The sequence below is a fragment of the Planococcus citri genome, chromosome 1 (assembly GCF_950023065.1).
Source record: "Planococcus citri chromosome 1, ihPlaCitr1.1, whole genome shotgun sequence".
In the NCBI taxonomy this organism is placed as follows: Eukaryota; Metazoa; Arthropoda; class Insecta; order Hemiptera; family Pseudococcidae; genus Planococcus; species Planococcus citri.
Window position 1 is genome coordinate 35,609,913 of NC_088677.1, and position 27,665 is coordinate 35,637,577.

The window sequence follows — 27,665 nt, forward strand, 5'->3', positions numbered from 1 at the left end:
CTTACAAGTCATCTTAGATCTGCTCAAAAGTCAAATTTGATCCATGAAATGTCCAGATCGGATCAGATCCCATCAATTTCTGCTGGGAAATTTTATTTGTTCAGATGCAATCAATTCTCAGATCTGAACACGCCCAATTATTGTTTTGAATAGTCAATGATCGAAAATTAAAATTTTTCATGTGGACCATACAAAAAATGTTTCAAACGAAAGTTGTAGATAAGGTACCAAAGACAGATGATATACCTACTGCATTCGATTACAACAATGGAGAGAACTCTATGCCGATGAGAGAGTTTTTGGATTAAATATGTTTTTTTGCTGTCTTAAACTAATTTCTTGAAAGTTATTTTTAATGTTTTTATAATGAACTCAATCTACTTAAATGAAGAAAAAAAATTGTATACCTACCTATAGTTCGTTGATGAAATTACGCCTACGAGTTAAAATTACGCGCACGCACCTACAAAATGTGTTTTTGAATCGAAAGTAAAAAAAATAAATAAATAACAAACGTGGTGAACATTGCAACAACGAAAGTTTATTTTCAAGCAGATCAACAGCCGTGTTCGTTTTTAATCTTGAATCCCGCTGTTATACTTGTACTAAATCGCAGCATTTTTTTTTTTTTGTTTAGTTATATTATGTAGGTAGGTAGTAGGTACTATGTAGGTAGTTATAAGTATCAGTGGATTTGAAAGCATTCGTAACATGTACATAATACACGTGTATGTTTTAGGTTCCCATTTGTAATTTTAGAAGGTATACTTCTATTTTCTCATTGTATAATAGAATCAGTAAGGTATAATCATGAATCCGACACAAATATTTCTGAAAAAACTTCTCGACCAAAATCGAATCCCTCTCGCAAAAATCTAAAGGTTCGGTTTTCATTCTTACTTTAACATTTTCACGCTGAACTTTATCCCTGATTTAGAGTTCCTTCCCTGCATTAGGTATACTTATCTTCGCTGAAATAAAATTTCGCCATGAAAATGGACGATAAATTCCATCGAAAATGTTTAAAAATAGCATCGAATATCCCAACCCAAACTTCGGTTATAGCGTCAATTTTTGGGCAAAAAATAAATTCCACGGTGATCATGATGTACCTATATATACACCCTCATCAAAAACGTGAACAGCGTGACAGGTTTGCCCCAGGGTAAATAAATTTGTTGAAGTTGGATTCCAACATGTGAAATGAATCGGTTTACGCATTCATTCATGATAATGGAAACTTTCTAAGGCATAATTATGCAGCGCATACCTACTGTGTTGATTATTATGTAGTGAGTGTATTTTACCACCTCCACACTGCAAGGATATAATGAAATGGTTTTAATTTGTATGGTAATTAATTTTCTTAACACGAAATAAAATCAAAGTTGCGCAAAAAATGGAGTTCTTTTTTGTTATTTTATACCTGACTGAGGTAGGTGTGGGGGAGTACGATTTACATTTTTTTAAACGCAATTAGAGAGTCATTTTTCTAAAAGTATGTAGTTTAGGATCAAAGTAAGAATAAAATGGAGCTGCTGAAACAGCTAATGAGCAAAATTTGCCCACGCATGAATCACAGTTGAGAAGAGAATTGACTTAGGTAAGGGATGCATGCCGACGAGAATGATCGATTGTAATTGATTAATTTTTTCCAAGATAATCAACAATAGTAGATAAAGTACATCCCTATTTAATTTAAGATTTTTGTAAAGGGAATGACACGAAGAGAATTTTTTGTGGGTTGCATCATTTCTGTCTGGATATTAATCGACTATCCTGTATGATTTTATCTATTCAGATAAACACACATTATTTAAACGAAAATCTTCTCTCTGAGACTGCAGGGAGGTACCAAATGAATTTCAGTCAAAATTAATTTTTGAACGTATTTGACGAGGAAAATAAACATAAAAAGAATTGAGAAACTGGTCTATTAGCTATATTTGAACCTGAAACTTTTCATTTCAACCGCAAACATATAATAGGTAATACCATAGGTAGTAATGCTTATCCAGTATCCACGAGTTTTAGTGAAATTTTAATGTATCTTTTTTGCACCCAGCCTTTTCCTTTATACATTCTTTTCGTTTACGATCTCGTTAAATTTTATACTACATTTAAAACGGACATTTAATATTATTTTTCATCCGTACAAATTCAGTGGTTTTCAAAATTTTACAGTTTGAACTTAAACTTGCCATTTCTGCGCAAATTTTTATTATTTTTCAAATGGAAAAAATTATGCTGAAAATACTCTCTCGATCCTTGCTCGTAAAATATGTTCCTCTCATTAAAATGAAAATATCCTTTGAGAGGAAAAAAAATGAAGAAAAATCGAGGCTTATTTTATCAACTCTCGGTTAGATGCGAGCGCCAGTATAATTGATTGGAAGCTGGTGAAGCTCTCATCCATATAACTTTACGCTATTTTGATATTATTGATGGTTGGTAGTAAAATAACTTATATCTACTTTTATGAAACTGCTATCGCTACCCAACGTCTATCTTAAATTCCTACGAGGTTGAAATGTTTCGACTTTCGGGCAACTATTTCCAACAATTTTGGGTGAAAATTTCTTTCAAGGTGAGAAATTTTTCGGAATTTAATCGTAGATACCCTACCTACGATATGTTCATTTGTTATTCAAATTGAAGGTTAATCTCTGACTTTGACGAAAGGTGTAAAAAACGTAAATAGTTCTGAAATTCTTAAAATCTCAAGTTAAATAGGTAATTATTTTGTGCTTTCATTAAAACACACTACCTATGTTGTACTATACAAAGACATTGATTCACAAAATATCATCTCCACTTTGAGAAATACTGTACTTGAAAAATACATTAACATATAAAAGAAACATTCGAAAGAAAATGAAAAACTTTCCTTAAAAAAGATGCTGGTTTTATTTCACCAAATTCAACATGGAAACATTTTTCATCGACCATTCGATAAGTAGGTACACAAATACTTAGGTAGGTACCTATAACAATAGTCTAAGCTAAATAATAAAACGAATCTGCTGTATTTCAAAATTTACATCCAGAGTAAATTTTAGCTCATTCGTATTCAGTATTTAAATTTGTATTTGTCTTATCCGTGCAAACTTCACTTTCTGTTTAAACAACTTTTGAAATTTCAGCTTACGTATAATTCAAGATGAGAAATGCGTTGCAGTATATTTCCTCCCAATTTTCTCCTACCTCGAATCATGCAGGCTAAAACAACTGTAAAATACCTACGTAATTTTGCGAAGTACATATTTGTATCTTAATTCAGGGTAACCAAAATGTGCTTGATCTGCATACTGTATCGCAATCGGCAATAGATAGTAGGTACTGCCCTCTTAAGTAGGTATGCGTAATACGTGAAAAATTCAAAAGTGGTTTGAAGTTGAAGCATAACAGGAAAAAGCCATAACGTTTGTGATTAAAAGCATGAAAAATTAGTTGAAATTTCAAAGAGATTGTAACTGTCAACTCCAAGTTGACTTGTTACACCTACACGTTGTAGGTACGCACATATCACATACTACATAATGTACATAATTTATCATGATAAATTGCATAAAATGTCATAGTCGAAATAATAGGTACCTACAATTCTTCAACTCCTAGCTGCAGAGCTGAAAATTCGAGTTGTTTATTTTCTTCGTGAAATTACAATGTTTTCAACCTCCACCTTTCGTGATGTTTTTTCAATTTTTTTTCCAAATTTGATGAAATTTTGGACCCAAATTGATTTGCGTTATTTGGAAAACTTGAAAATGACACTGGCTTCAAAATTTCTCGAAATAGCGAAATTCGATTTAGAGGAGAATTGATATTGGCTTATTCAGGACTAATTTTCATCACTTTTATTGGATAAATAATAATCATATTTTTTCGATAAAAATGCATAAATTGCCAAAAATTGTAAATTTTAGATTTTCAAAAAAATTTTAAAGATTTTTCAAAAATTGATAAATTAATTCAGGCAGCTGAAATTTTGGTTATGGAAGTCTTAAACCATGCTCTGTCAGCAAATTGCGGCTTCGTTCAGATCGAAAACATCTCGAGAAATTCCCTTTTCAGAAGTTTTTTTCATTTTAAAATATTTTGAGAGAAAATCATTAGAAACCCCTTATCATTGACCTATTTGTATTTCACTCATTTTTGCGATAAAAACTAAAAAAAAAAAAAATCTAAAATATCCTCGCAATATGGTAGGTATTTTTCTAACGTCAGTAGGTACTTTATTTTAAAAAACAAAAGAAATGAAGTAATTTTTGAACTACCCTAGCAGCTAACCACACATGGGCGATTTCTCCTGAGAAATTCATCTATACATTATAAAGTTTCCTTTCTCATACATTATGATGAAAAAATAAAATTCTCGACATTTTTCAAACCACCCGCAGAATACATTTTTCTAAAACGTAATATGTACTTATAAATGTTTCAAAAGAAGCCTTCAACTTGGCGAGAATTTTGAAGAAAAAAAATTCATCTGCACTCCGGCCTTTTTTTCGAGGACGCACAATGAATTTTCATCGTTTCTCTCGCCACTTTTTTTTAAGCGATTGTAAAAATTTAATTTGCTCTTGGTGCAGACGATGTTTCTTTGCAATGTTTCTTCTTTTTTTATTCGAAAGATGACGATGTTATACTTCTACTGAGAAAAACATAGGAATCTATTAAAAAACGACTATATAGGTATAAACAACGTAAAAATGTTGTTTACATCGAGAAAAAGGAGACAAAATTTTGTGTTTCCATGATAACATCAGCAGGTAAGCGTAGGCAGAGCTTTGAAAAAATTGTTTCTCGTAGGTATCGTTTTTTAATCGCTGTGATATTATCATTAGCTAGGTATAATATCCACCTACTTACATATTAAAACTTTCTCTAAAATGTATACTTAGCTACATTCTTTGAATTTGAAAAAAAAAATGTTTTCTATGCTCTTTCATTGATTTCCACATGAGAAATTCTGCGATAGAATTTTTATCACTTCTATTCAAGATTATTATCTAAGTACAAAGTAAATAATAATTAAGTACCTAGACCTACCTATATGATAATCAATTTTTCAAAATCGGCGTCTAAATCTAAACTTCATTTTAAAAAAAAATATCATTCGTCATTTTGAATTTCATATTACAAATACTTGTACCACCAACGTTGGCTTTTTACTCACATTTCGTCCAAAATTCAAATTTTTCATGCAAAATTAGATACTCAATCTCCTATATTATTTAGGTCAAATGTAGGTATAAAAAATATGATCACAAAATTTCATCAAAAAACACCAATCGATAATAAATTGAACACGATGAAATATTTTTAATTCAAGTTTGATAAATCGCACCAGCTAGAAAACTTTTCGCGCTCTTTTATGATTTTTCCTCAAATACTTCACAGGGCCGAATATAACGCCGATATTTTCCAGTTCAAGGTTACAGCACCTTCCATTAATCTTCAAATACCTACCCAATTCCTTTACTTTTAAAATAAATTCATTTATTCTACATAGTAAATTGTTTACTGGACTGGGTCATCGCAGTCGCAGCTATTAATTTATTTTTCAAAAGAGAATACTTTACAGAGGAAAAAAAATTAAAATGACGCTCGAAGCGAGTTTTCAAACGAATATTTCTACCGAAAATTCGCGTACCTACTTAATTACAATACTTCTGCGAAGTTTTTTTTTAAAAACTAAAGTTTTTCTAATTAATTCCTTAAAATGGATTTCGAGACTGCTTTTTTGCAGCAGCAGTAAAAAAATTCAAATTGACGGGTACGCGTTTTAACGAGGACTTAAATTCTTCTTGGGCGTAAAAGTTGGATTAAATGCGTGTACGTATCTGAAAATCTTGCCTCGATTTAATACGAAGACAGTGTAGTATTTTAATGAAATCGCAGGGTTAAAAGTTATTATCGCGACAAAGCGTCAGCTGAAAATTATTCCGCAAAGTGAAACGATGTATTTCAGTTAACTTGGCCCATGCAAATGAATAAGAGAAAACCTTCATGCGGTATAGGGAACCCGTGTCATTTATTTTCTTTTCATGTATAAAACGACAAATGATGTGAAAGTGAAAATGGTATTTTCTATGCAAATAACGAGGAAGTTTTAATAACACGATTTTCCCAACATATCAAGCAACGACGACGACGACGACGATGCAGTATAGCGTTGCAACGTTGAAGAAAAAACGACGTAAAGCTATACTTACCACCGAACGTTATTCTTCGGAGACCGACAAACCACCGAATTTATGACGCGAAAGCTCAAGTAAGGAATGAAAGTATCAAAATGGATGACACCTTCATCATTTTAAAGATTTCTTCGAAGTTCAAGTACTATAAAATATTACAAACCCGAAAATTGTGCGTTCAAAACAAAGTGTATTAAGTAGCTGAAAGTGACGTTTTTACGTTTTTTCTCGTCCTTCGTTTTATTTTCCATTAGAGAAACCAGAAATATGTTTAATTTCGGTATAAATTAAATTTTGTTTGAATTTCAGTTCATTAGAGTTATTAGACCTTTGATAAAAATTCAGATGCATTCTAATTTTTTGAAGCATGTACTAGCTTTATAAATTATGAGAGGGGAGTGGGAAGAAGCTCTGCGTGATATCAGTAATTTTGTTCCTTAAAATTGTGATACTTGACAATATTGTTTTGAAACACATTTTCTAGAATTTTGTAGATCCATCAGGACAAGAGTGTATCCATTTGTTGCCATTTTTTCTCTGAAATGACAACACTGCCATTGAGAGTTTTTCCCTAACGTAGTTTTACTTTGGCTTTAGGTACCTTTATGGGGAATACTATATTCCCACAGGGATATAATATGTACACCATCCTTTTAACAACTTGGTAAAAACTGATAGTGTTCATTGGAAAATGCTTAGGTAGTACCTGCGTATTTTTTTTTGTGCAAAAGAGCACATAAGTACTGAAGTCGTATTGTGATATTTAATGTACGTAGATGGCTAAGAGTTTTTATATTCCGCGAAAAAAAGTACCTATAAGCATTGTATTATTCTTGTTAAAAGGGTAGGCTTTAGATGACACTGTGCTATACACATACCTACAGCTGTAAGCGAGCATTATTACTTACAATAATTTGTATTTATGTAATGATTTTTTTCCCCTTCAAATTAATTGGAAAAAATACTGACTTCATAGAGGATTAGTAAAAATTCTCTTCATTTAGTTCAAAGACGTAAAACTAATATTTATTTTAATTCGTAACAATAAAATTACAGATAGATAAGACAGATGATTTCCACTCGTTCTAGGGCTAGATTAAAATATGTGGAAAATCCGCAAAGGCTCCACAGCGACCGGAAAGTAACACGTAAAATCGATTTGGGAGGTCGAAATTAGGTAGCTGTAAAATTTCCAACCCTTCAACGTGAAATGCGCCTGATGTGTGAATTTTTCCATTTTCGTTATCGACCTTTGTGTTCTTAATATTACGATTGTTGCTGCTTTTTCCTTTTCGAATTCAAATAAAGTATGAAATATGAACTCGAGCAATCGAAAGCTACAATTCGAGATGCTTCATATACCTACCTACTTTTATCATTTATCCAAATTCCATTAAATTTGCTAACTATACAATCGAAACGCTTCCATACCCAAGGTACGTAGATATACATTTGAAATTTTCCATACCAAAATCTACGTCCGTCGTTCTTCTCTTTCAAAAAGCCGTAACAACTATTTCTCTGCCCACCTATTTTATAATAGTAAATGCTGCAAGCACGAGCGTACAAATAATCGATTTTAAAATCCATGTACCAAATCCGAAACAATAAAAAAGGTACATTTCTGTATCTTCTGAGCTCAACACTACGAGGCATGAATATTCAATACCTACACATTACACTCCTTAACTTTCATGGCCTTATTTTACAGTGAAATATCAAACACGTTTCCAAAAACACACCATTGGGGTATTTGATTCTATGTATTTCATCCAATTGGCATTGACGTTTCTGTACCCTTAATATTCAAAAAAGCGGCCAAATGGTGTTCGGTTACTTTCTACTGAATTCGACTCGACCCTTTTCTTATCAGATTAATTTTTACAACATTTGTCAGCAAGTGTTACATTTTCATATTTTATCGAAAATGAATGAAAATCATCGAGACAAATTTTACATTTTTTTAACTTGGATTTTTTTTCCTTTTCACGTCTATTTATTTCACTGTATACCAAGCTTACTCTAAAAAGTATAGGTACTTATTTGATCAGATAATATTAGAGAACTAGTCGGAACAACTCAGAGATTCTCTGGATCAAATTTGATCTAATCAGACGATGATCATCATGTACATGTCATTTTCCCCCTAGTAGCTGTAATCAGTGTGCACTTTTATCGAAGCAGAAAATTACTGAAAATTTTGATCTTGATTTCAAGCAATTTTTCCAAAATGGGATAATTTATTGCGAATAAAAAAAATTGACGTATTTTACGTATAAACAGAAGGAACTCTCGAAGTTGTTTTTTTCACCTACTTACAGAAAATCAATCGACTTTAGGCCGCGATGAATTCTCCTAGAATCGAATTTTAGCGGTGTAGGTTTTAGGTTACCCGAAAGGAAATTCAGGGGTACTCAAAATGGTTGGAGCAATCTGAATTTTTAAATAATATAACGTCACCCTAATACGTAAAGTAGGTATCAAACTCCATTTTTTCTCAAAAATGAGTTATGAACACCATCTGAATGGTGAACACTTCATATGGAACTTCCGACCTTAAAAACTACTTTAGGCGATTTCATTGGTGTACAATTCGCGTTCAAAGTCAGGAAAATTATCTAACTCCACTAAAGGATAACGCACTGTTTATTTAGCTACGTGAAACTGTTTCATTTTTACGTTACATGAAAATGAGTTATGAACAGCATTTGAAAGGTGAACACTTCGTATGGAACTTCCGATGTTGAAAATTACTTCAGGTGAATTCATTGGTGTACCATCCACGTTTGAATTTGAGAAAACTATCTAACTCCACTCAAAGTGGCTTAAAAGGTGTCAAGGGAAAAAAATTTTTACCAGAATTTTTTTTTTACTATAATAAATAACCTTAACTGCGTAACACCCATCAATAGTTGATAATGCTGTTTTTCGCATTTCCTGAACAATTTGCAAAAATGGAGTTAGATATTTTACGTATTAGGGTGACGATAAATTATAAAACATAAAAAATTGACTAATTTGGTTCAAACTCAGGTTAAAGAGTACATAGTTTCAGGTCGTTGATTGAGTAAGAATTGCGAGAGAAAACAAAATTACCAAAATTTACCATTTTAAGGGAGGAAAATGCGTTTTCACATGATTTTATGGCCAATGAGTAGTGACCACCACTCGAAAAATTCTGAAAAAATTACCAGTGATAAAAAATATACAAAAAATTGTAAAAATGTTATTTTTGGCCTTTTCCAGATTTTTAACTCCCCTTCTCATAGATTTGAAGTTTTTAAAATGAATTTTTGAGTCCTCGTTGGGGGTCAAAAAATTTGAAAAAATTCTGGGTCATTACGCTCAAGAAATTCAGAAGCATCGCCCATTGATTGCCGTTCATTAATCAAGCATTTAACTCTACTTCACTCCCAAAAAAATGTCAAATACTTATATACTTACTATAATTTTGTTCTTGTTTTTATTTGTAGTCGTATACAACGTTAGGTAATAAGCTTTTGTTCAAATCCTACGAGTATATGTATCTAAAATTCGATTTTTAAAAAATCCATCTCATTCCATAAAGAATGTCAGCAGATGTCAAATATTACATACATACAAAGTTCAAGCCAAAGATACATCATTAAACAAAAAGGACATTATCTCTATCCGCCCTTTTGTGACTGTTATAAAAGTGGATATCGAATACCTATCTTCGTATGTGTTGAAACCATCCATCTCCATTATTCTTCAAATTGTCAACTGCTATCAGTTTTCATTTTTGAAAAAAAAAACAGATTATTGATAAATTCTCCCGAGGTTTCATATTTAATTAGGCGTACAAATGCGTAGATTTTTTAATCTGGTTTCGTTTACCAAACTAGATTGATGAGATATAAACTGAAAGCAATATTTTTTCAAACTATAAAATCATTAAAAAATAAAATTCCGAGCTTTCTAGCATTCTCTCTACGTCGTTATTTAAAAACGTTTGTCTGTTTGATTTTTTTGAAACCTAATGAATGCTCGTATTTCACGTATTGCGAAAATTCAGTCAAACGTGCAGCTTCTGTTCTTTTGTATACATACCTATTCGATTATTTTCGAATTAATTCGAGAATTTTTTTCGACTCTCGTTATAAAATAAACAGCATTTTTGAAACTTTTTTTCAAAAATCAAATTGCGTCGAAATGGTTTTATTTTTGTAATTTGACGAAAATATTTCAGATAGGTACCTACCTAAGTATTATGCAAAAAATAAGTAGGTATTGGTAGACAGAATACGTTGATATTTTAGCAGGTCTTTTATGATATAGGGATAGGTAGGCAGTTTTTCGAAAGATGCTATAAACTGTTTCCGTTGTTCAATTGATTTATTGTGGGGATTAAATAAATGAAATGGCGGAATTCAGTTCGCAAGCGATATCGTGTTATAAAAATCCTGGCCAAGTGCCTATGATTTTTTGAACAGGCGGAAGCACGTAGCAGAGCTATAAATTGGGGAACCAAACCTACGGTGAGAAATTTTTACTTTTTATATGTTATAGTTTTTCTCTTTAGGGGTGGCTAGATGTAATTGAAAATTAGGTAGTCCAAGTGTAATAAAAAAGAAGATGTCAAAACCACGACAATTTTCATGCTTGATTTAGTTAAGTGGTATTTCTTGAAATTTACTAGGTGCGATTTCTTATTTCTTATTTTCAACAGTAGGTAAGTACTTATTTAATTTAGAGACCTTGAATTACTATAATATCCTATGCTGGGAAATTAACAAAAATTACAGTTATTTGCTCTCATCTTAGTTACGAGTCCCTCCTGGTGTGACATATTTATTTAATAGACTAAGTTTGAGTTATTTTAGTGAATAATTAGCCTAGGTAGATATGTTTAAACCATTCTGTGCTATTCGTCTGTACCAGGTAGGTATTATTTTCCAAGAACAAAGTTGTCGACCCTTTGTCTTCAACAATATCTAATGACAAGCTACTGATGAATTGACGGGAGCGATCTCGAACAATAGTTATATGTAGTTCTGATGTGTAAAGCACTAAAACTGGACCAACTTGGTTTGACAAATTTAGTTTCACATCACTCCGCTAGGGAGACCAGGCATAATTTGTTCAGCTCAATTTCCAGTAGATATTGTTAGTTTACAGTGTATTTGTCAGCCGTGATACAAACACATATTTATTTTGGTATCTTTATTCGTACTGAGAGTGTCATTGTACTCGTTTCGAAATGTTGTATTCGTACAAAGTTTTCATTTTGTTATCTGTGATTTTTCAATTTCACTTTTTTATTTCGGTGTCTGGAGAATGTTGCCCTTCTTACGAAATAATGCTCTGTAAACCAGATGGAACACCTTCCAAGTACGCAGCGTCACTTTGCCTCGACTGCTCAGAACCAGATCTTTTTTGTGCTCATGGAAATTGCAACGTATTCGGATGTAATTGCGATGGAGGATGTAGAACTGGCAATTGCAGTAAGGCATGCACTCCTTGCACTGAACCAGATAGGAGTAATAATCATGATGTGCTCGGGAAAGCGGTATATAATGTTCCTTCATTTACTTTGGAAACAATTATGCAGGAAGCTGATTTGAATAAAGATGGATTGCTTCATCAGCTAGAAGCTTTAGAATGGCTCGTGAAAAATCGACCCCTACAAAAAACTGAGTTAGCTACTGAGGTTAAACTTTTGGATCAAAATAAAGATGGGTATCTTTCTCGTCAAGAAATTGATGGTAAAGGATCGAGTCAACGCTATTGAAAGTACAATTTTGTTTCTTCTTATCCTCTCATGTCATAACCGAAGAAAAAATCTTATGAAAAAAGAATTACATAATTATTATGAATTAGGTGAATATAGATATACCTATCTCGATGTTACAGACTGAATAAATCTATTATTATTATTATTATTGATCTACTTATTAAATTTTACCAATAAATTGTACCTACTTCAGACGTTTAATCAAATAGGTACCTCTTAGATCCGTAAAATTATTTCCAAAATGATTATTTTATTTATAGGAGGGTATCTATTTAAATTAGTAATATTCATCTACTACTTATAATCATATTCAGCCAGATTTTAAACTGAATTAGGTACCTACTAAAACTGAAATTGTTGCATTTATAAATACCTACCTCATATAAAATAAATATATAGGGAAAAATCCCAACCATCAAAAAAATTTTAAACCAGATAAAAGAGAATTGAAAAGCATCCCAAAATATACTACCAGTGAAAATTTCAAGTTCTGAAATTCATTTTTCAATTTTAAATGAATTTTTAAAAATTTAAATTTGGCTCATTTCTCGTAGAAAAAAAATCAAAATTTGACCAAATTGACATAAAAGATTGGTTTGCACTCCATTTTTGACCTACCAAGTCGAATGATGATTATTTCGAAATTCAAACCTTTCCAGAGCCTCCAGCGAATTTTCAGATTTTTCAGTTTTCGAAAAAACGCTGTAAAGATAGGGTGAAAATGAAATTAATTCGTGGAAATTCAAAACCAAAATTCTTGTTTTTTTTAAAATACCTATAGATGAGTACTTAATTTTGTGGAGAAAATTTTTGATTTGAAACGGTACCAACAAAATTGAAAATATTTGCTTAAATCGATCATCGATCGAAAGGGTCACAAAAATGACAAATCCAAGTTTACAATGTGCTGAGTTTCATTTTTACCCCATCTACAGCGGTTTTTTTTCGAATCCGAAAATTCGTTAGAGTTTCTACAACGATTCAAAACCACCACCAATCGACTTGGGAGGTCGAAAGTATGGTAAAAATACAAGTTCAGTCTTTTATGTTAAGATTCATAAAATTTTAATTTTTTGTGTGTGAGAAATCAGCCAAATTTAAATTTTTAAAAAAATGAATAAATTTTTGCTGGTAGGTATAGTGTACCTATTTTGTGGCCCTTTTTCGATTTCTTAACATACGGTTCAAACATATTGCTACCTACCTGTTGGGATATATGTACAACTTCCCTTGTAAGTATCTGTAGTTCTATCGGTACTTATTTTGTAAAATTAGATTTTAACTCCTGTTATTTTAGAAATAAATCTTGTAAATTCATGAAGATTTATGTTTTGCTTCGTCGTCTGTAAAGTAATTCAAAAGTTTAGGTATTCAAGTTCAAATAGAGCAAGTGCAGAGAGGTAAAAGTTTTGAGTTGAATAGTGAATTATTACCTCAGAAAACTACATTTTTGGTCACATTTAAATAATCACATTTAGAGGCCGAATTTTGTCGTAATCAGAATGACAGAATTTCTTAAGGATTCAATTAGTGCAAAAAAAAAAAAAACTCAACTCTGAGAATAATTCTTTTCAGGTTATTTGTCAATCATTAAAGCGTTTTGAGAGCTCGTTTCAGCATAAGCGTGAGAAAGGGCATTTTTGGGCTCAATTTTTTTTTTTAATTCCCAAAATACGTACATAAGTAGGTATTAAAAGAAGCAAATTATTGTTTCTAAAAAATACTGCAGTTTTGATCGCTCACATCAGAATGAAATGTGACCATGAAATGAGGTTGGCCATTTAATTTTTTCGCCAATCTATGGTGTTATCACTTATCAAGTTATCAGATTATTTTGGAAAATGTTGGTATTGTGAAGCCTTTTAGAGTCCTCCGTTTTCTGTTTTGGGCAGCTGATTTTTTTTGGGAGCTACATACTTTATCGATCTCCATGAAAGGGTTTGAAAAATGAGCAAAATCTGTGACTGAATGACTGAAAAATTGTGTAGTCAGTTTTGATTTTTTTTACGTTACCATAAGTAGTACTATTTTGATAGATCTGAAGCATCTTTTAAATTCCGAATACGTCTAGAAACGATGCCTGTGTGTGAAATAAATACTACAAATTTTACTAAAGTTAACGCTAAGTATTTCATATGCTTGAAATTTCGATTAAATTTTCCATTCATATAAGAATGTGCTTGCGATGCCTATACTTATGATGAAATGAAGCGAAATCCAAAACGTAATGAAATATTGCAGGCGAAAAATCACTTACTGTCAAAAGAAACACGATACTTTTTTTGTGTAAATTTCAAACTCGCCGAACTTTACTTTCCATTTTTATATTTTGACTCGAGAGAGGAAAAAAATACTCGTAGCTAGTTGAAGAAAGTTTATTGTCATCGATGCTCGCGGTGTAGGTTGGCAATGAAGCAAATGACCCAAGCCAAACGGGTAAATTTGGCAGAGAAATATTGTGTTTATTTCATCTCGTTTATTTTTAATTATCACTGCGAGTAGGTACTTATTTACGCAGGTGATGATATAATTCGATGATATAGCGCGAATCGATAAGTGTTATGTATGTGTATTGTGTATATGTGGGATGAAAAGCGGGAAAAAAAGTTTAATAGGTTTTGTATGATTAGTGTTGTACGTTTGATTTGAAATAGCGAAGGGCGTATTTTGAAAATTTTCGATACAGCTGAGATGAATGAAACACGCGCGTGGATGTGGAATTGAGATATTTGTTTGAATTCCCTTGCGATCGTATGTGGTGGATAAATTGCGTCTATTGCGAAACATATTTTTCCCCTAAATTGTTCAACCAAACTGAATGAAATTTTTGTGGTGCAGTGTCCAAGCATATACGGTATCTACGAGTAGATACGGTTTGTGTTTTCGAAATTGGTTCGTAAAATTGTGAAGAAATATTATGTACCTACTCGTATATTGAGAATAAAATCTGATGAAGGATAGGTACCTATATGTGTCGGATTATATTCGATACCATACTTCGAAACATTTTAATGAAAAAATTGCGTATTGCGAATGAAGTTTGTAGGCGAGTAGTTTTGTGTTTTGGGCGAACGAAATAAGATTTTATAATTTGACGCTCCTCACATTTCTATCGACTAGAGCTCGAACCTGGGTCGATATTTTCTTATAATGTTTGCAATGATATAGTACATTAATGATGCCATGCCACAGTACCTAATATTGCATAAGATGAGATTCCACTAAATTTTTGAATTAATTTATTCTATAATAAAACAACGACACACGAGTAGATATGAGAAGAGAATTGAAGCAATTAGATATCATAATTTTTATCCTCTCTAGTAAATAAATAACGTACCCTATGATAACAAGAACCCATCAACCCACTTCTTTTCACAAATTCGATAAAAATACATCTATTAAACGGTCACTTGAGCGATAAACGTGCTTCTGTTTTTGAAGAGGAAATTCATCACGATAGAAACGAATGTAATGTGCCTAACCTACGTACAAAGACATAAGCACAGCTATCATATTGAGAATGTTGTTAACAGGGAAACATTTTTTTCAAATCTAAAAATGAACTTTAACGAAGATGTCGTTCCGTTTACGCGCACTGTAGGTAAGTACTTACGTATGTTGGTCTCACTATATGTAGTTGAAGTTTGATCTCAGTTTGTAGCCTACCACCATATCCACAGTAGTTTTAGTTTTATCTCAATTTCTGTTCAGATTACTATCGAATCATATTCCTTTTTCAAGTTCAACTCAAATTTCATCCTGTTACGTACAATGCTGAATGCTGAGACAAGTTACAATGCTTTGAAACACAATGTTCTTGTTTGAACTTGAGTCATTTTGCAATTTTTAATCGAATTTTCTATGTGAGCGAAGTCGGTTTGTATGTATATGTATATGTATAATGTAAGCAATAGTTGCAAACTACTCGTAGATATAAACTTGAAGTTTGTTAGCGAGATATCTGAGGTTGAAGTAAACGTATTTGTTGAACGCGGATTTTCTCTTGCTCTTCGGGGTGAAATTTAGTTTTCACAGAGATGGAAATGGATGCGGTGAGTTGGAAAAAGACGGACAAAGATTTCGCCCTTTCATTCGACTTTCCAAGATGTAAAATAATTATGAAAATGAAATGCTTATATTACCAAATAAACTGCTAAATTAATCTGTACCTACCTAATTCTTTTGTAAGTAGATAGGTATTTTTCTCCATTGCAGCTTCGATTTCGAAAAAAAATCAAAAAATGTTTACCTACCTAAGTATTCTGAACAGTGAACACAAAAATAGTGAGAAAGTGCATACCTACTAAGGTCTTTTCACTCCAAAGTAAAAAAAAAAAGTGATGTAGAAGCTCAAAATGCACTTCTCACAATTTTTCTTCGAAACTTTCTTCTTTTCAAAATCAAGAGAGAATGTTCAAATTACGCGTGAGACATTTTCAATTCAAAGTATAGGTATGCTTTCTCAGAGAATTCAGTCGAAATCCGATTTCTATGTTTTTTTTTCACTTTAGTATAACATTCGTATTAAAAGTTGCCATACAAATTTTAAACCTTTCGTTATAACTCACCCTTTCTCATGCTATTCGTACAATTTGCCATTATTTTGTTTGAAAGTTTTAAAATTCTGAAAACTTTAGTGCAAGATACCTTTGTCGATTATGGACATAAAACAAAAGAAAATGTTTATTGCCTTTTTTCCGTTTTTCAGGAGTTCCCATTTTGCGATTTCGAGTTATTTCAGTATTTTTTCCGAAAGGGTACAAAAACTGACGGATTTAGCTTCTTTCTTTTTACCTACTTATTCACCAAGTAGGTTTATGCATCCTTTTCATAGCGGTACATTAATTTAAAAAGTCAAAAGAAGTGACTCAAACCTTCGGAGGTAAAATGAAAAAATAAAGTTTCAAAGTTGAATCTATAACGTAAGATCCATTTTTGTTATACTGGAGAAAGTGCTACTTTTGCCTACTATTGCTCCGGCTTACTGATTGTTTGGAAGTAAATACTGGCATTTTCTTTCTCATAACGAAAAATATTTTATCCAACATGAGATTAAAAGTGATTTTCGACGATTTTGAATTACCTAGGTATTTCTATCACTTCGTTCAGGCAATATATGTATATGTACATACCTCGAAATTCGTCAAAAATCATTTTTTCTCCCCAATCGAATAAAGCAATATTAGGTAATATCTTCGACTTCTTCGAGAATTGGATACCTACTTCACATTTCACAAAAAAAAGAGCCAATAATAAAGATAGAGAAAGATTTGAAATACGAATAAAAGATTTTTTAGCTGAACAGATCAATTATTCGGGAAGGTATTCGATTAAAATCATTGATTGTTGATAAAGACATGAGAATAAAAGTTGCAAAAATTTAGTTGTTTCAATTCCATTTATTCTCTATAGTCAGATCCAGCTGGATCCAGTTAATGCATGTATCTCATCAGGTCTCTCATATATTGGATCTGATGAAGTCCGAACAGATCAAGTCAAGTAAGGGTAGAGGCACCAAAAATATGGACCACTTTTTTTTGGAGGATTGCCACTTGAAAACTATAGGGGGTAGAAACCTCCACAAAGGCTTAAAATTAAGTTTCATCCTTCCACAAACACTGTACAAAACTTCAGGGGTGAAGGTCAACTTTAAGTATGTTTTTTTTTTATTGTTGAGTGATGAGTGTCAAAATGACAGTTCGAAATTTTGGACGCCTAATATGGACCACTTATAAAATTTCAAAATAAACATACTTTCACATTTTTCAAAAGGTCATATTTATTTGTAGAAATGAACAAAAAAACTTATTCTAAGCAGTTCAGGTTAATTTTGAATATTTTTTTTAAATTGTTGAATGACGAGTGTCAAAATGACAATTCAAAATTTTGGACGCCTAATATGGACCACCTAAAGGATAGTTTCAAAATAAACATATTTTTACATTTCAAAACATCATATTTATTAAGAAATGAACAAAAAAAAGTATTTCAAGCATTCCCCTTTTCAGCGACTGTAAAAAATGAGTAAAAAATTCAATATCACAAGTGGTCCATATTAGCGTACCCCATAAAAAAAAACTTTGCACCAAAAATGTCTGTACATACCCTCATTTTTAGCAAAAACAGATCACTCCAGCAGAAACTATATCCTTTTTTGATATTACAAAACATCAATGACATTTAAAAAATTACACCACATATATATTATTATTAATAAAAGTTGAAAAACACACTTAAAAAATTTTTCAGTGTCTCAAAACAGTTTTTTGTAAATTTCTCAGCGAGTTTTGACTTTACAGTTGTAACTTGTAATTTTTGTCTCATTCGTTTTTTTGGTGAAAAATACATCAGAATACATTTTTTCTTGACAGATTGCGCTAATTACCAACGAGAACGGGCACTGGTCCATATTGCGGACTGGTCCATAATTGGTGCCCTTACCCTTACACTCAAAACTTTATAATCTGATCAGCTTTTATTACATCCTGGTCAGATCAAATTTGATCTGGGAAATACCTAAATCTGTTCAGATCTTGATAACATCCTAATGAGATCAAATTGGATCCGAGGAACATCCGGATCGATCTCCGATCACATCCGATCATTACACTCAACCGAATGATCGCACTGCTTTGCATTTTGTTAGTAATTTAGGAAAAAAATTACTTGAAAAGTTGTCAATTGATGTTGAATATAATTATTTCTCAACTTTCATAGCTCCTTTTTCACGTAAATGTAGGTGTTGTTAAAATTTAAGGTCCAAAACGTGTAGTTGACGTTGGAAAAGGAAATAAAATTGATGAAAAAGTCAACTATTCTTTCAAAAAAAAAATTTGAACCATCGTGGTTCAACCTCATAAATAATCTGTTTAGCCTCCTGGCGCAGAGGTCACCCACTGATTATTCTCTCCTTACTCGCTTAAAATTAATGTTTCTTCTTGATGAATCTTTTTTAATGGTTCCATTATGTTTTACCTACTTGAGTTTCTGTTACGTAACGTTACCTTATCGTTATTCCCTATAGCCAAAACGTTTGTTATTGTCATTGTGAATTCGTTGTGCGACGGTTTTTTTTTAAATTTGACTTTTAAACCTATAGGTACCTAATTAAAATATTCGACAGCTTCAAGAATAAATTTTAAAAATGGATGAATCTAAAATATGTAGGTACCTATATCTAAGTACTGCTTCTAAGCCCTTTTGATCAGCAGTCAGCACATATTTTTTTTAAATATTCGAATTATAAATTTGCGAGTAAAAATATTATCACGATGGTATAGGTTTACACCAAATGTTACAATTAATTCTACTCAGTCTCAACATCGTCAACGAGTTGGTAATTGGAAGTGAAGGCGGTTCGTGGTAGTTTTGCCAAAACGTGTGGGTTCAATTGCAAGGATTTAGCGGCGAAGCTATATTACCAAGCTGAGGCGTTTTGTATAGTATAAGGTGCGTATTGAAATAATAAGCAATTTCATTCATAAGCCGTCATAAAATGTTAATCAACATTAACAGCGCGATATTTAACACGGCGAATAATTATCGTCGAGTAGAAAAACAGCGAGTCGAGCGCGAGTAAAGTCGAGTTTTAGTAAAATATGTAAATACACCTAAAGATTTGATGTTCATCTTGGTAATTATTCTTCATTTCCCGTACTTCCGTACAGAATATTCTGGCACTGTAGCGAAATTTTTCAACCCTTTATGGGTTGCCGTCGGTATATATGTATATTTTATTCGTTTTTTTGGTATCTTTTCGAAATGAAAAACATTTCCGTTTTTTGTCGAGTTATTTTTTTCCCCTTCTGACAGAGCTAATCCGCTTACAATTTCGTTCATTTTTTTTTTACATCGAGTAAAATATTTTTTCCTGCTGTAAAAACTTCCGAATTTTTGTGCATATATTTTTTAAGAAGTGGAGTAGAATGGATTTTTTCCTCGCTATTCTTCTGTACATTCTGTACTACTACGAGTGGAAAGATCAGCACTTCGGCAAAGTTGTTTTGATTATGGTTAATTTTAATCTTTAAATACCCACACAGGGTGTCACTATCAGAGATATGTGATTGAATTTTGAATTTTGGTAGCAAACTTGAGAATTTAAAATCACTCAGTTACCCAACACATGGGGCAGTTTGAGTGTTTTTGAGTGAAAAATTCATCAGATTTGTATTCACCAAACAGAAAATGGTTATATCTGATCATATCTGGAAATTCCACGGTTCAAACTTAACCTGACCAGATCAAAGTTTTGATCGGATTATATCTGCTTAGACTTGATCAAATCTAATAGAAAGAGACCTGATTGCTTCGATCTTAGAATGTTGAATAGACCTTCGTCAGACTCAGACCGGATAGATCAAACCAGATCGGACCTGATCAGAATTCAGATCAATGCATTCCCCGTATACAAACAGATCTGATCAGTTCTAATCAATAATTTTCCTCTGTGCATTAAGATCTCGTTGATATCGGATCTGATCCAATTCTATTAGCATTTTTCTTAGAACCAGGGTGAAATGGATCCAAAGCTTTAGTATCGGGTCAAAATCTAAAAATTCAAAAATTTTGGAATACTTTTCACAAAAATAGACCCTGTTTATTTCAAATTGAAACAAAAGTAAAAATTTTGAGATGATCAAGTTGAAACCACGATTTTTAAAAAATGCTCTTCTTTAAAAAAATCAAACACATAAAAAATATGTAGATACCTAATTTAAAAAAAAAAAAAAAAAAAATTCAAGTTGCAAAATGTAACTAAGAGGTGAGTGAATATAATAATGATTAAATCTGGAATGTCTGGACTTGATGTGAATGCTCTACTCGAATTAAACCTAATCCATATTCAAAGGGCTGGTGGTATTTTTTCAAAAATCCCAAAAAACGTAACCAAAGTTTTGAGACCAAAATTTGTTAAAAGTGCTAAAAAAATATTTTTATAGAAAATTCTAAATTTTGGCTGAAATTTTATGATAGGTCACATGATGTCTTTTTTTTAGACACATTGAAAAATTGCTTCAAGGTCGCGAATTTTTTTTTCAAAAATACCAAAAATCCTGTATCAATTCAAGATTAAAGATTTTCAAAAATGCTCAGATTCATTTCCAGATTTTCTGCTGGTATTTCAAGCGTTTTTGATTGGTCATGACTGTGTTCCCTTTTTGAAAAATCAAAAATCATGACCCACTTTTCAGCTTCAAATTCTTCGAAAATGCACAGAAAATATTTTAATACATATTTTAAGCCAGAAAGCGTTCACAAATCCTTTTAAAAAGTTTACGTTAAATATTAGAATTTCTCGCGAAGGTTTTCCCCATTTTGATTTGTTGTATGGCACGTCATCAGAAATTCCAAAAATCGTGAGTTCGTGACCCTGTGTGGGCTCAAAATTTTTCAAAAATGCTATTCGGAATAATGAGAGACGGGTATTTCTATTTTCCGAGGTTTCCGCCTCTAATTTAAATGAGATCGCAATCTAGTAGGAGCATTGTCTAAAACCACTGTAACCCAAATTTTTGCTGCCCAAATATTGATTTTTCGATTTTTGGCAAATTTTTGGAAATTCAAAATTAATTATTTTTAGCGAAATGACGGAATTTTTTTTTTTCTAAAACTAATATCAACTTACTCGAACCGAATTTCATCATTTCCGGTCATTCTGTTGCTTCCAACGCGATTTTTCGATTTTAACAGAATTCTAAAATTTGTTTAGAAGATCTGGAAATTAATTTGTGGAGCTAAAAGGCGACCTCCAGCTTGTTCCCAACTTATATTTAACGAGTTTAACTGCATTTTTGGCTCGATTTCCAAGCAGACGTCTCTAATGCAGGGGTTGAAACTGATTGAAAATTGATTTTTGGTTTTTGGTTTGGTTTCAATTTTCACCTTTTGATAATTGGTTTTTTGGTTTTTGGTTTCAGTTGTTTGCTACCTTTATTTGGTTTTTTGGTTTTTGGTTACAGTTTTTTGCTACTTTTATTTGGTATTGGGTTTTTGGTTTCAGTTTTCAGGTTTTTTTTCCTGCCAATTATTGCATTATGCCGCCTAATTCTAGGTAGTATTAGTATTATTAATTATTGTATTCATTTCTACTAGTCAATTAATGCATAAAATGTCAAAACATTACACATATTTTGACATTTCTGATGATTTAAATTTCAAATTTTTTATATTTGGTTTTTGGTTAAGTGGTTTTGATCAAATATTTTTATTTTTGGTTTTTGGTCAAGTAGTTTTGATCAAATATTTTTTATTTTTGGTTTTGAGTTTTGCACAAAACAGATTTATATTTGGTTTTTCCTTCATTTTTGGTTTTGGGGTTTTTAACAGTTTCAACCCCTGCTCTAATGTGTTTTTTTAAATCAGAATATTTTCTCATACGTAAAGAAAAAATGCATAGCATCCACATAAGGCTCGCGAGCTGCCCGAATTGATTTCCTCGTGAGTATTTTTTAGAGACATTTTCAAATTCCGGAGAAATCTAAATCCTTGCTAGGGCCTCCAGCATGATCGGAAATGGAGAAATTCAATATTCGAAGAAATTGATATTGGTTTCGGGACAAATTTACAGTATTTTTACGGAATAGATAATTTTTTTTAAATTAGCAAAATTTTTAGGCACCAGCTGTTTGAAAAGTTTAGGATTTTTAAACTCTGCCCATCCCATTCCCCACTATTGTGCAGCTGCGACGATCCAAAATACATATTATCTGACATTTTGGACTCGTTTGTAGATACAAAAATTCAACTGAATTTTTTGCCCATCAAAAATATACTTAAACCAAATTTCTATTTCTAGAGCACAGTTTGTCGGTTACCGGTTAGACTGAAGACTATGATAGAATAAAATGGAAAATGCTGTTCGATCTAGTCTAGTTGTCAAATGTCAAATTATTATTATCAAAATTTAAAAAAAAATAAAAATATGAAATATGTAATATGCATAGAGGAGAACGGAGAAGGTACAATGGATTTATGGACCCAACACCTCCTATACAAGAAGGCCAGAGCACTGGTTTTCTGACGTCACAGCTGGAGGCGATTGCGGCTTCATTGTCTTATAGGAGATTGCCCAATTTCTCAGTTTTTCTTGAATAATTTTTGAATGGTTAATGCTACAGATTTGAATTAAAAACCAGCTTGTAGAGGAGAAAGAGTAGATCATTTTTCATCTCTCAAACACCTAAGTGCTCGATCAAATTTTCGATTTATCAAAGTTCAAAGTTTCGAGGTTGCAATTTTTTTACATTTAATTTAAAATATATCAAAATTTTGATCGAGCACATAGGTGTTTGAAGAATGAAAAATGATCTACTTTTTTTCCTCTACAAGCTGGTTTTTAATTCAAATCTGTAGCATTAACCGTTCAAAAATTATTCAAGAAAAACTGAGAAATTGGGCAATATCCCATAAGACAATGCAACCGTAATCGCCTCCAATGCCTACGTCACGTAGACTTCTTGGAGGTAGTGCTCAGGCCTTCTTGTGTAGGAGGTATTGATGGACCCCGGTAGCCGGTACAAATATGATGGAATGGACCCCTCTTCGTTTAGAGAAAACTACTAGCGCTGTGGTCACGCTCGATCGGTACTAAAAATTGTTCTTGTAGTGTAATATCGACGATCCAGTTACTTATTTCGGATCCATGCAAACTTCCATGTGTCTCTTCTCAGGTTCTCACTTCTCAGCAAGTCAGCATCACAGCAGTTGTTGTTTTATTTGTGATTAATTGATTATCTCTTCCCCTCGAAGAATTTTACAAGTTTTTTGTTTTTCATTCAGTAATCCATCAACTTGGAAAAAAAATTATTATCGAAGTAAGTAGCTTAAAATGCGTACTTTCATAATACTTTCATATGTACTTGTCGTTGTCTTTACTTCAACTTCAACTGATTTTCATAATTTTTTTCATTTTTCATAAACTGAGCCGATTTTTTACATAGGTATAAAATGGGGTCCCTTAAATTTTCTTACCTAATTTTGATTCATTATTTCGATCTTCAAATTTTCAGGTTCAACAACACCAAGACCTAGAAATGACTGAAGCAGCTCCGAATAAAGTACACGATATTCTTCATCCTACTCCAGTATCGCTGCAAAAACTGTCAGCAATGGTCGTTAGCCTCGAAATATGGCGTCGTGAAGTGGATAAATATCGCAGGAGTCGACAATTGAAAGAACTTGAAGTGTTCAGTTTAGGAATAGAAAATACCCTGGTAACACTTCCTGATTTACCTTCCGTGATTCATAAGACGATCAAAAAAATGTTTAATAAATTTGCGAATTCAGTTTCCTCTTGGCTACGTGAACATTACAAACGAGTATTCGATTGTTACAAACGTTACAGTCACGAGAACTTTATTTTACAATATTTCGACAATTTCATATGCGATTATGACGGCTCCATTCATTACACTAGGACAGCCGAACGCATGATGCGATGTGTAGCATTCAATGCAGAGATGAAGTTTAAAATTGCCTGCTTGTATTTCTTCGAAGACGATATCAAGCGAATTTGGCCCTCTGTATCGAGACAGATGAGCGTGGATTCAATTAATTTTCAAAAGTTCCCGCAGTTGTATTACTGGATCTGCCGTCTCACGAATAAGTTGGGTAAAATACGAAATCCAGAACCAATATCATTCAGCACCTGGTTAAGTGATACTCGCACTGTTGATGAACGAATGTTTGATGCGCACATGTCTCGTAACAGACCTACGTTGGAGTATTTTTGGAATCGTATATCCCTTGGAAAACAAATGAAAAGATTTGAATACGTTGATGGGTACGATTTTGTTAGATTCATTCTACCTAAACTGAATGATCGGCAGCTCGATGAACTCTTGAATAATTATAGCGGCGCATTTTATACTCTGTTCCGCTATCTTCATTGCAATAAAAAAACCGTTTTAAGAATTTGGTTTTATATTAGGTCAAAGAACATCATGAGCAAGAGTACTTTTACCGATCTAGTCGTTAATTTGATAGATGATGAAGATTACGGTGACGATGAGAATGAGTTCGATCACGAAAATTGGGAATATTTATGCCGTGAAATATGGAACAATACTCCACTTGATTTCAAACAATCGACGATTAGTTTTATTTCATCCGATAGTGGATGGTTAGAGGGTATGAATATTGTAGATGATTACCATTCCAATCAGATACACGTCGAGTTCCTATTGCTTATCCTGGAAGATGCATCTCTCAAAGAAAGAAATTCATTATGGCGCAACTGCTGGAAAACTTTGATTGAAGCAATTCGAACCAAAGATTTGCAACGAATGATGCGATTGTGTCTTAGAAATGAAGATGAGATTACTCAGTTCAAACAAAACTACTTGATTCACAGCCCAAAGGTCCTTCAAAATTGCCTTTCATTATTTACAAAAGCGTATTTTGACGAATTGAGTGCCTTTGTGAGTTTTTGTTATCCTGAATTGCAAGCAGCGAGAAACTTTAAAGAACGAATCCTGCAGTCAGTTTTTCTCGGCGAAGATTGTCAACTCAGTCGTCAGATAGTCTGTGGAATAAAGGAATTCAATGACTTTGTTAATGATGTTTCCGCCAATTTTAAAAATCGTCTGATGTCGTCGTCTTCATTTTTGGAGCGTTTATCGAGTATTATCTGCGGCGACGAAGACGACGAAGAAGAAGAAGAAGAAATTTCTTTGAAAAAGTTGACCAAATTTATTCGGATCTTTGTATCAACGAAAAAAGTTCCAAGGCAGATCAAGATGAGTTTGATTAATTCGTTGAAAGAGTACTTGATTACTAATGCGATTTACCTTGGTAATCTATTTCGTAAACCTGAGTTCGACTCGATTTTATTGTGGTGTTTGGGAAGTGATAAAGCCGTTGGAGAATTCAAATTAACCTGTATTGAATTTGAATATTAACCCTAAAACTCGTGTCATAGAATTTGTGACTTCTTAAAATAAATTCAAGTTAACGTTATACCTATTAGGTTTGTTTCATTGTTGTTTTCTATCGATTCTTTATTCTTCAATAAGGCACCTAATGCTATTGAATACTTTCATTGTATTACATAGGAACACAGATAGATTAGTAGGTATTAATTAAGATTTATTGTTCTGTAGGATGTATTTTTATAATCCTAAACTAAGAATGTACCTACTTACTTACTCGTAGTACTAGATAAAGGAGAGAAACATAAAAATTTCAAATTACGTAGGTATGTTTTTTACCTGCGAATAACATCGATTAGATATTATGAAAATAGTGAAAAAAATCGATATAATTTGCTAAATTGACATAAAAAATTTGAGATTGTTGCCCAAGTTATCATAGTTTTTGAAAAAGAAAAAAAACGACTCAGAAATGAGTTAGGTGAGTTTGCTAACTTTTCCTTTATTGATGCAATTTAAAAAAAATTCTACTCGCCGTTCAATTCGTTTCTATGATTGTGATTTTTAAATCGACTTTCGCATTTTTGGTGGTTCCCATGATGATTTTTCATTTTCAAGGAAGTATTAACTCTCGAGATATTCGATTAAGATTTTAATTAGAGTTGAATTTTCGAATTAACATGGCTCTGATCGTAAAAAACTAATTGGGCAATTGAAAATTTGGTTCTCACTTCTCCAAGAGCTCAACTCAAAATTCACAGTTTCAGAAAATTCTCGCGGGACATCTCGCGTATAAGTCTTTATTTAAACCAGGTCAAAATATTTATTTAATAGATAAATGCGTGGTCCATGAGTTTTGAAGTTAGAATCCTCGAAAGCAGTTGCCATACAAAACAAATTTCCAGCTGACTAAATCAAATTACCTTCCCCAAGGTGGAATTTAATAAAGTTTATGAAGAAAGAAAATTTTTTAGACTAGCTGTAGATCGACTAGAAATTTAGAAAGTTTAGATTTTAAAAGTCGATTTCAGTGAGCGAACCAAATTTCATTAAGTTACTTAGCTTTACTATTCCCTCACCGAACCATTTTTTTTCCAATTTCTGTAAATTGGGTCAGAATAAACAAAATTAATTAGAGCTAGTGGCTGAAATTTTAATGGTAAATATTTGGAAGTGTTATGCTCTGCTTCGATTCAATTTTGCCAAAGTTGCCCTCGCTCCAGTTGAGTTACAACGAAAATTTATTTTTAGAGAAATCATGAAAAATGCACCTGTTCCAAAAATTTTGTTTTTACCCAAAGTCTCCCCAAATTTTCAAAATTATGCAATTTCATCGTCAGAGCTAAATATTATAGAAATTAGATATTACTCCTTCAAACATCAAGATAGGCACTTTTTGCATTTTTTGTTGATAATACACTCACTATACTCAAATCTGAACCATGCAAGACAGATATTTAAACGGACACCCTGTATCTAAGTATAGGTAAGTATTATTACGATTCTCGCGACTTCGTTCTACTTCCGTATCAAATTATAAATAATTTATCAACATTTGTTGTTGATAAAAACGAAAAATTGAAAAATTATACCATCGGAGAAATGCTCAGAGTGAAGATTTTGGCAAAATGAAAATATACGAGTGAAAAAACGCGTAAGAAAAATGAGCACTCTCGGCGTTAGAATTTCGTAGACGCGAGGAAAACTAACCAAGATCAATATCATCAACAACATGGCAATTCTTTCAGCTCTTTTCTCATTCTCAAATGTATCGAACTAAGACACGTTATTTTCCGCATTGCGTATTCCACTTGCGGCTGGTTTTTATCGCCGGAG

The 27,665-nt window shown here is 32.4% G+C and overlaps 2 protein-coding genes across 3 annotated transcripts in view; one reads left to right on the forward strand and one right to left on the reverse strand.

Moving 5' to 3' along the window:
• The window catches only part of LOC135831652 (leukocyte tyrosine kinase receptor-like), a 61,685-nt gene that overhangs the window by 32,487 nt on the left and 1,533 nt on the right, over positions 1 to 27,665 (reverse strand). The gene's annotated exons all lie outside the window — the stretch shown is intronic.
• Positions 23,562 to 25,923, forward strand: LOC135831653 (uncharacterized). The gene is made up of 2 exons (XM_065344306.1): positions 23,562 to 23,774; positions 23,970 to 25,923. Exon 2 carries the CDS (start codon positions 23,994 to 23,996, stop codon positions 25,857 to 25,859), a length of 1,866 nt encoding a protein of 621 aa, XP_065200378.1. The 5' UTR covers positions 23,562 to 23,774; positions 23,970 to 23,993; the 3' UTR covers positions 25,860 to 25,923.

Coding starts and splice junctions, on each gene's coding strand:
- LOC135831653 (XM_065344306.1), top strand. CDS start 23,994: ATGACTGAAGCAGCTCCGAATAAAGTACACGATATTCTTCATCCTACT.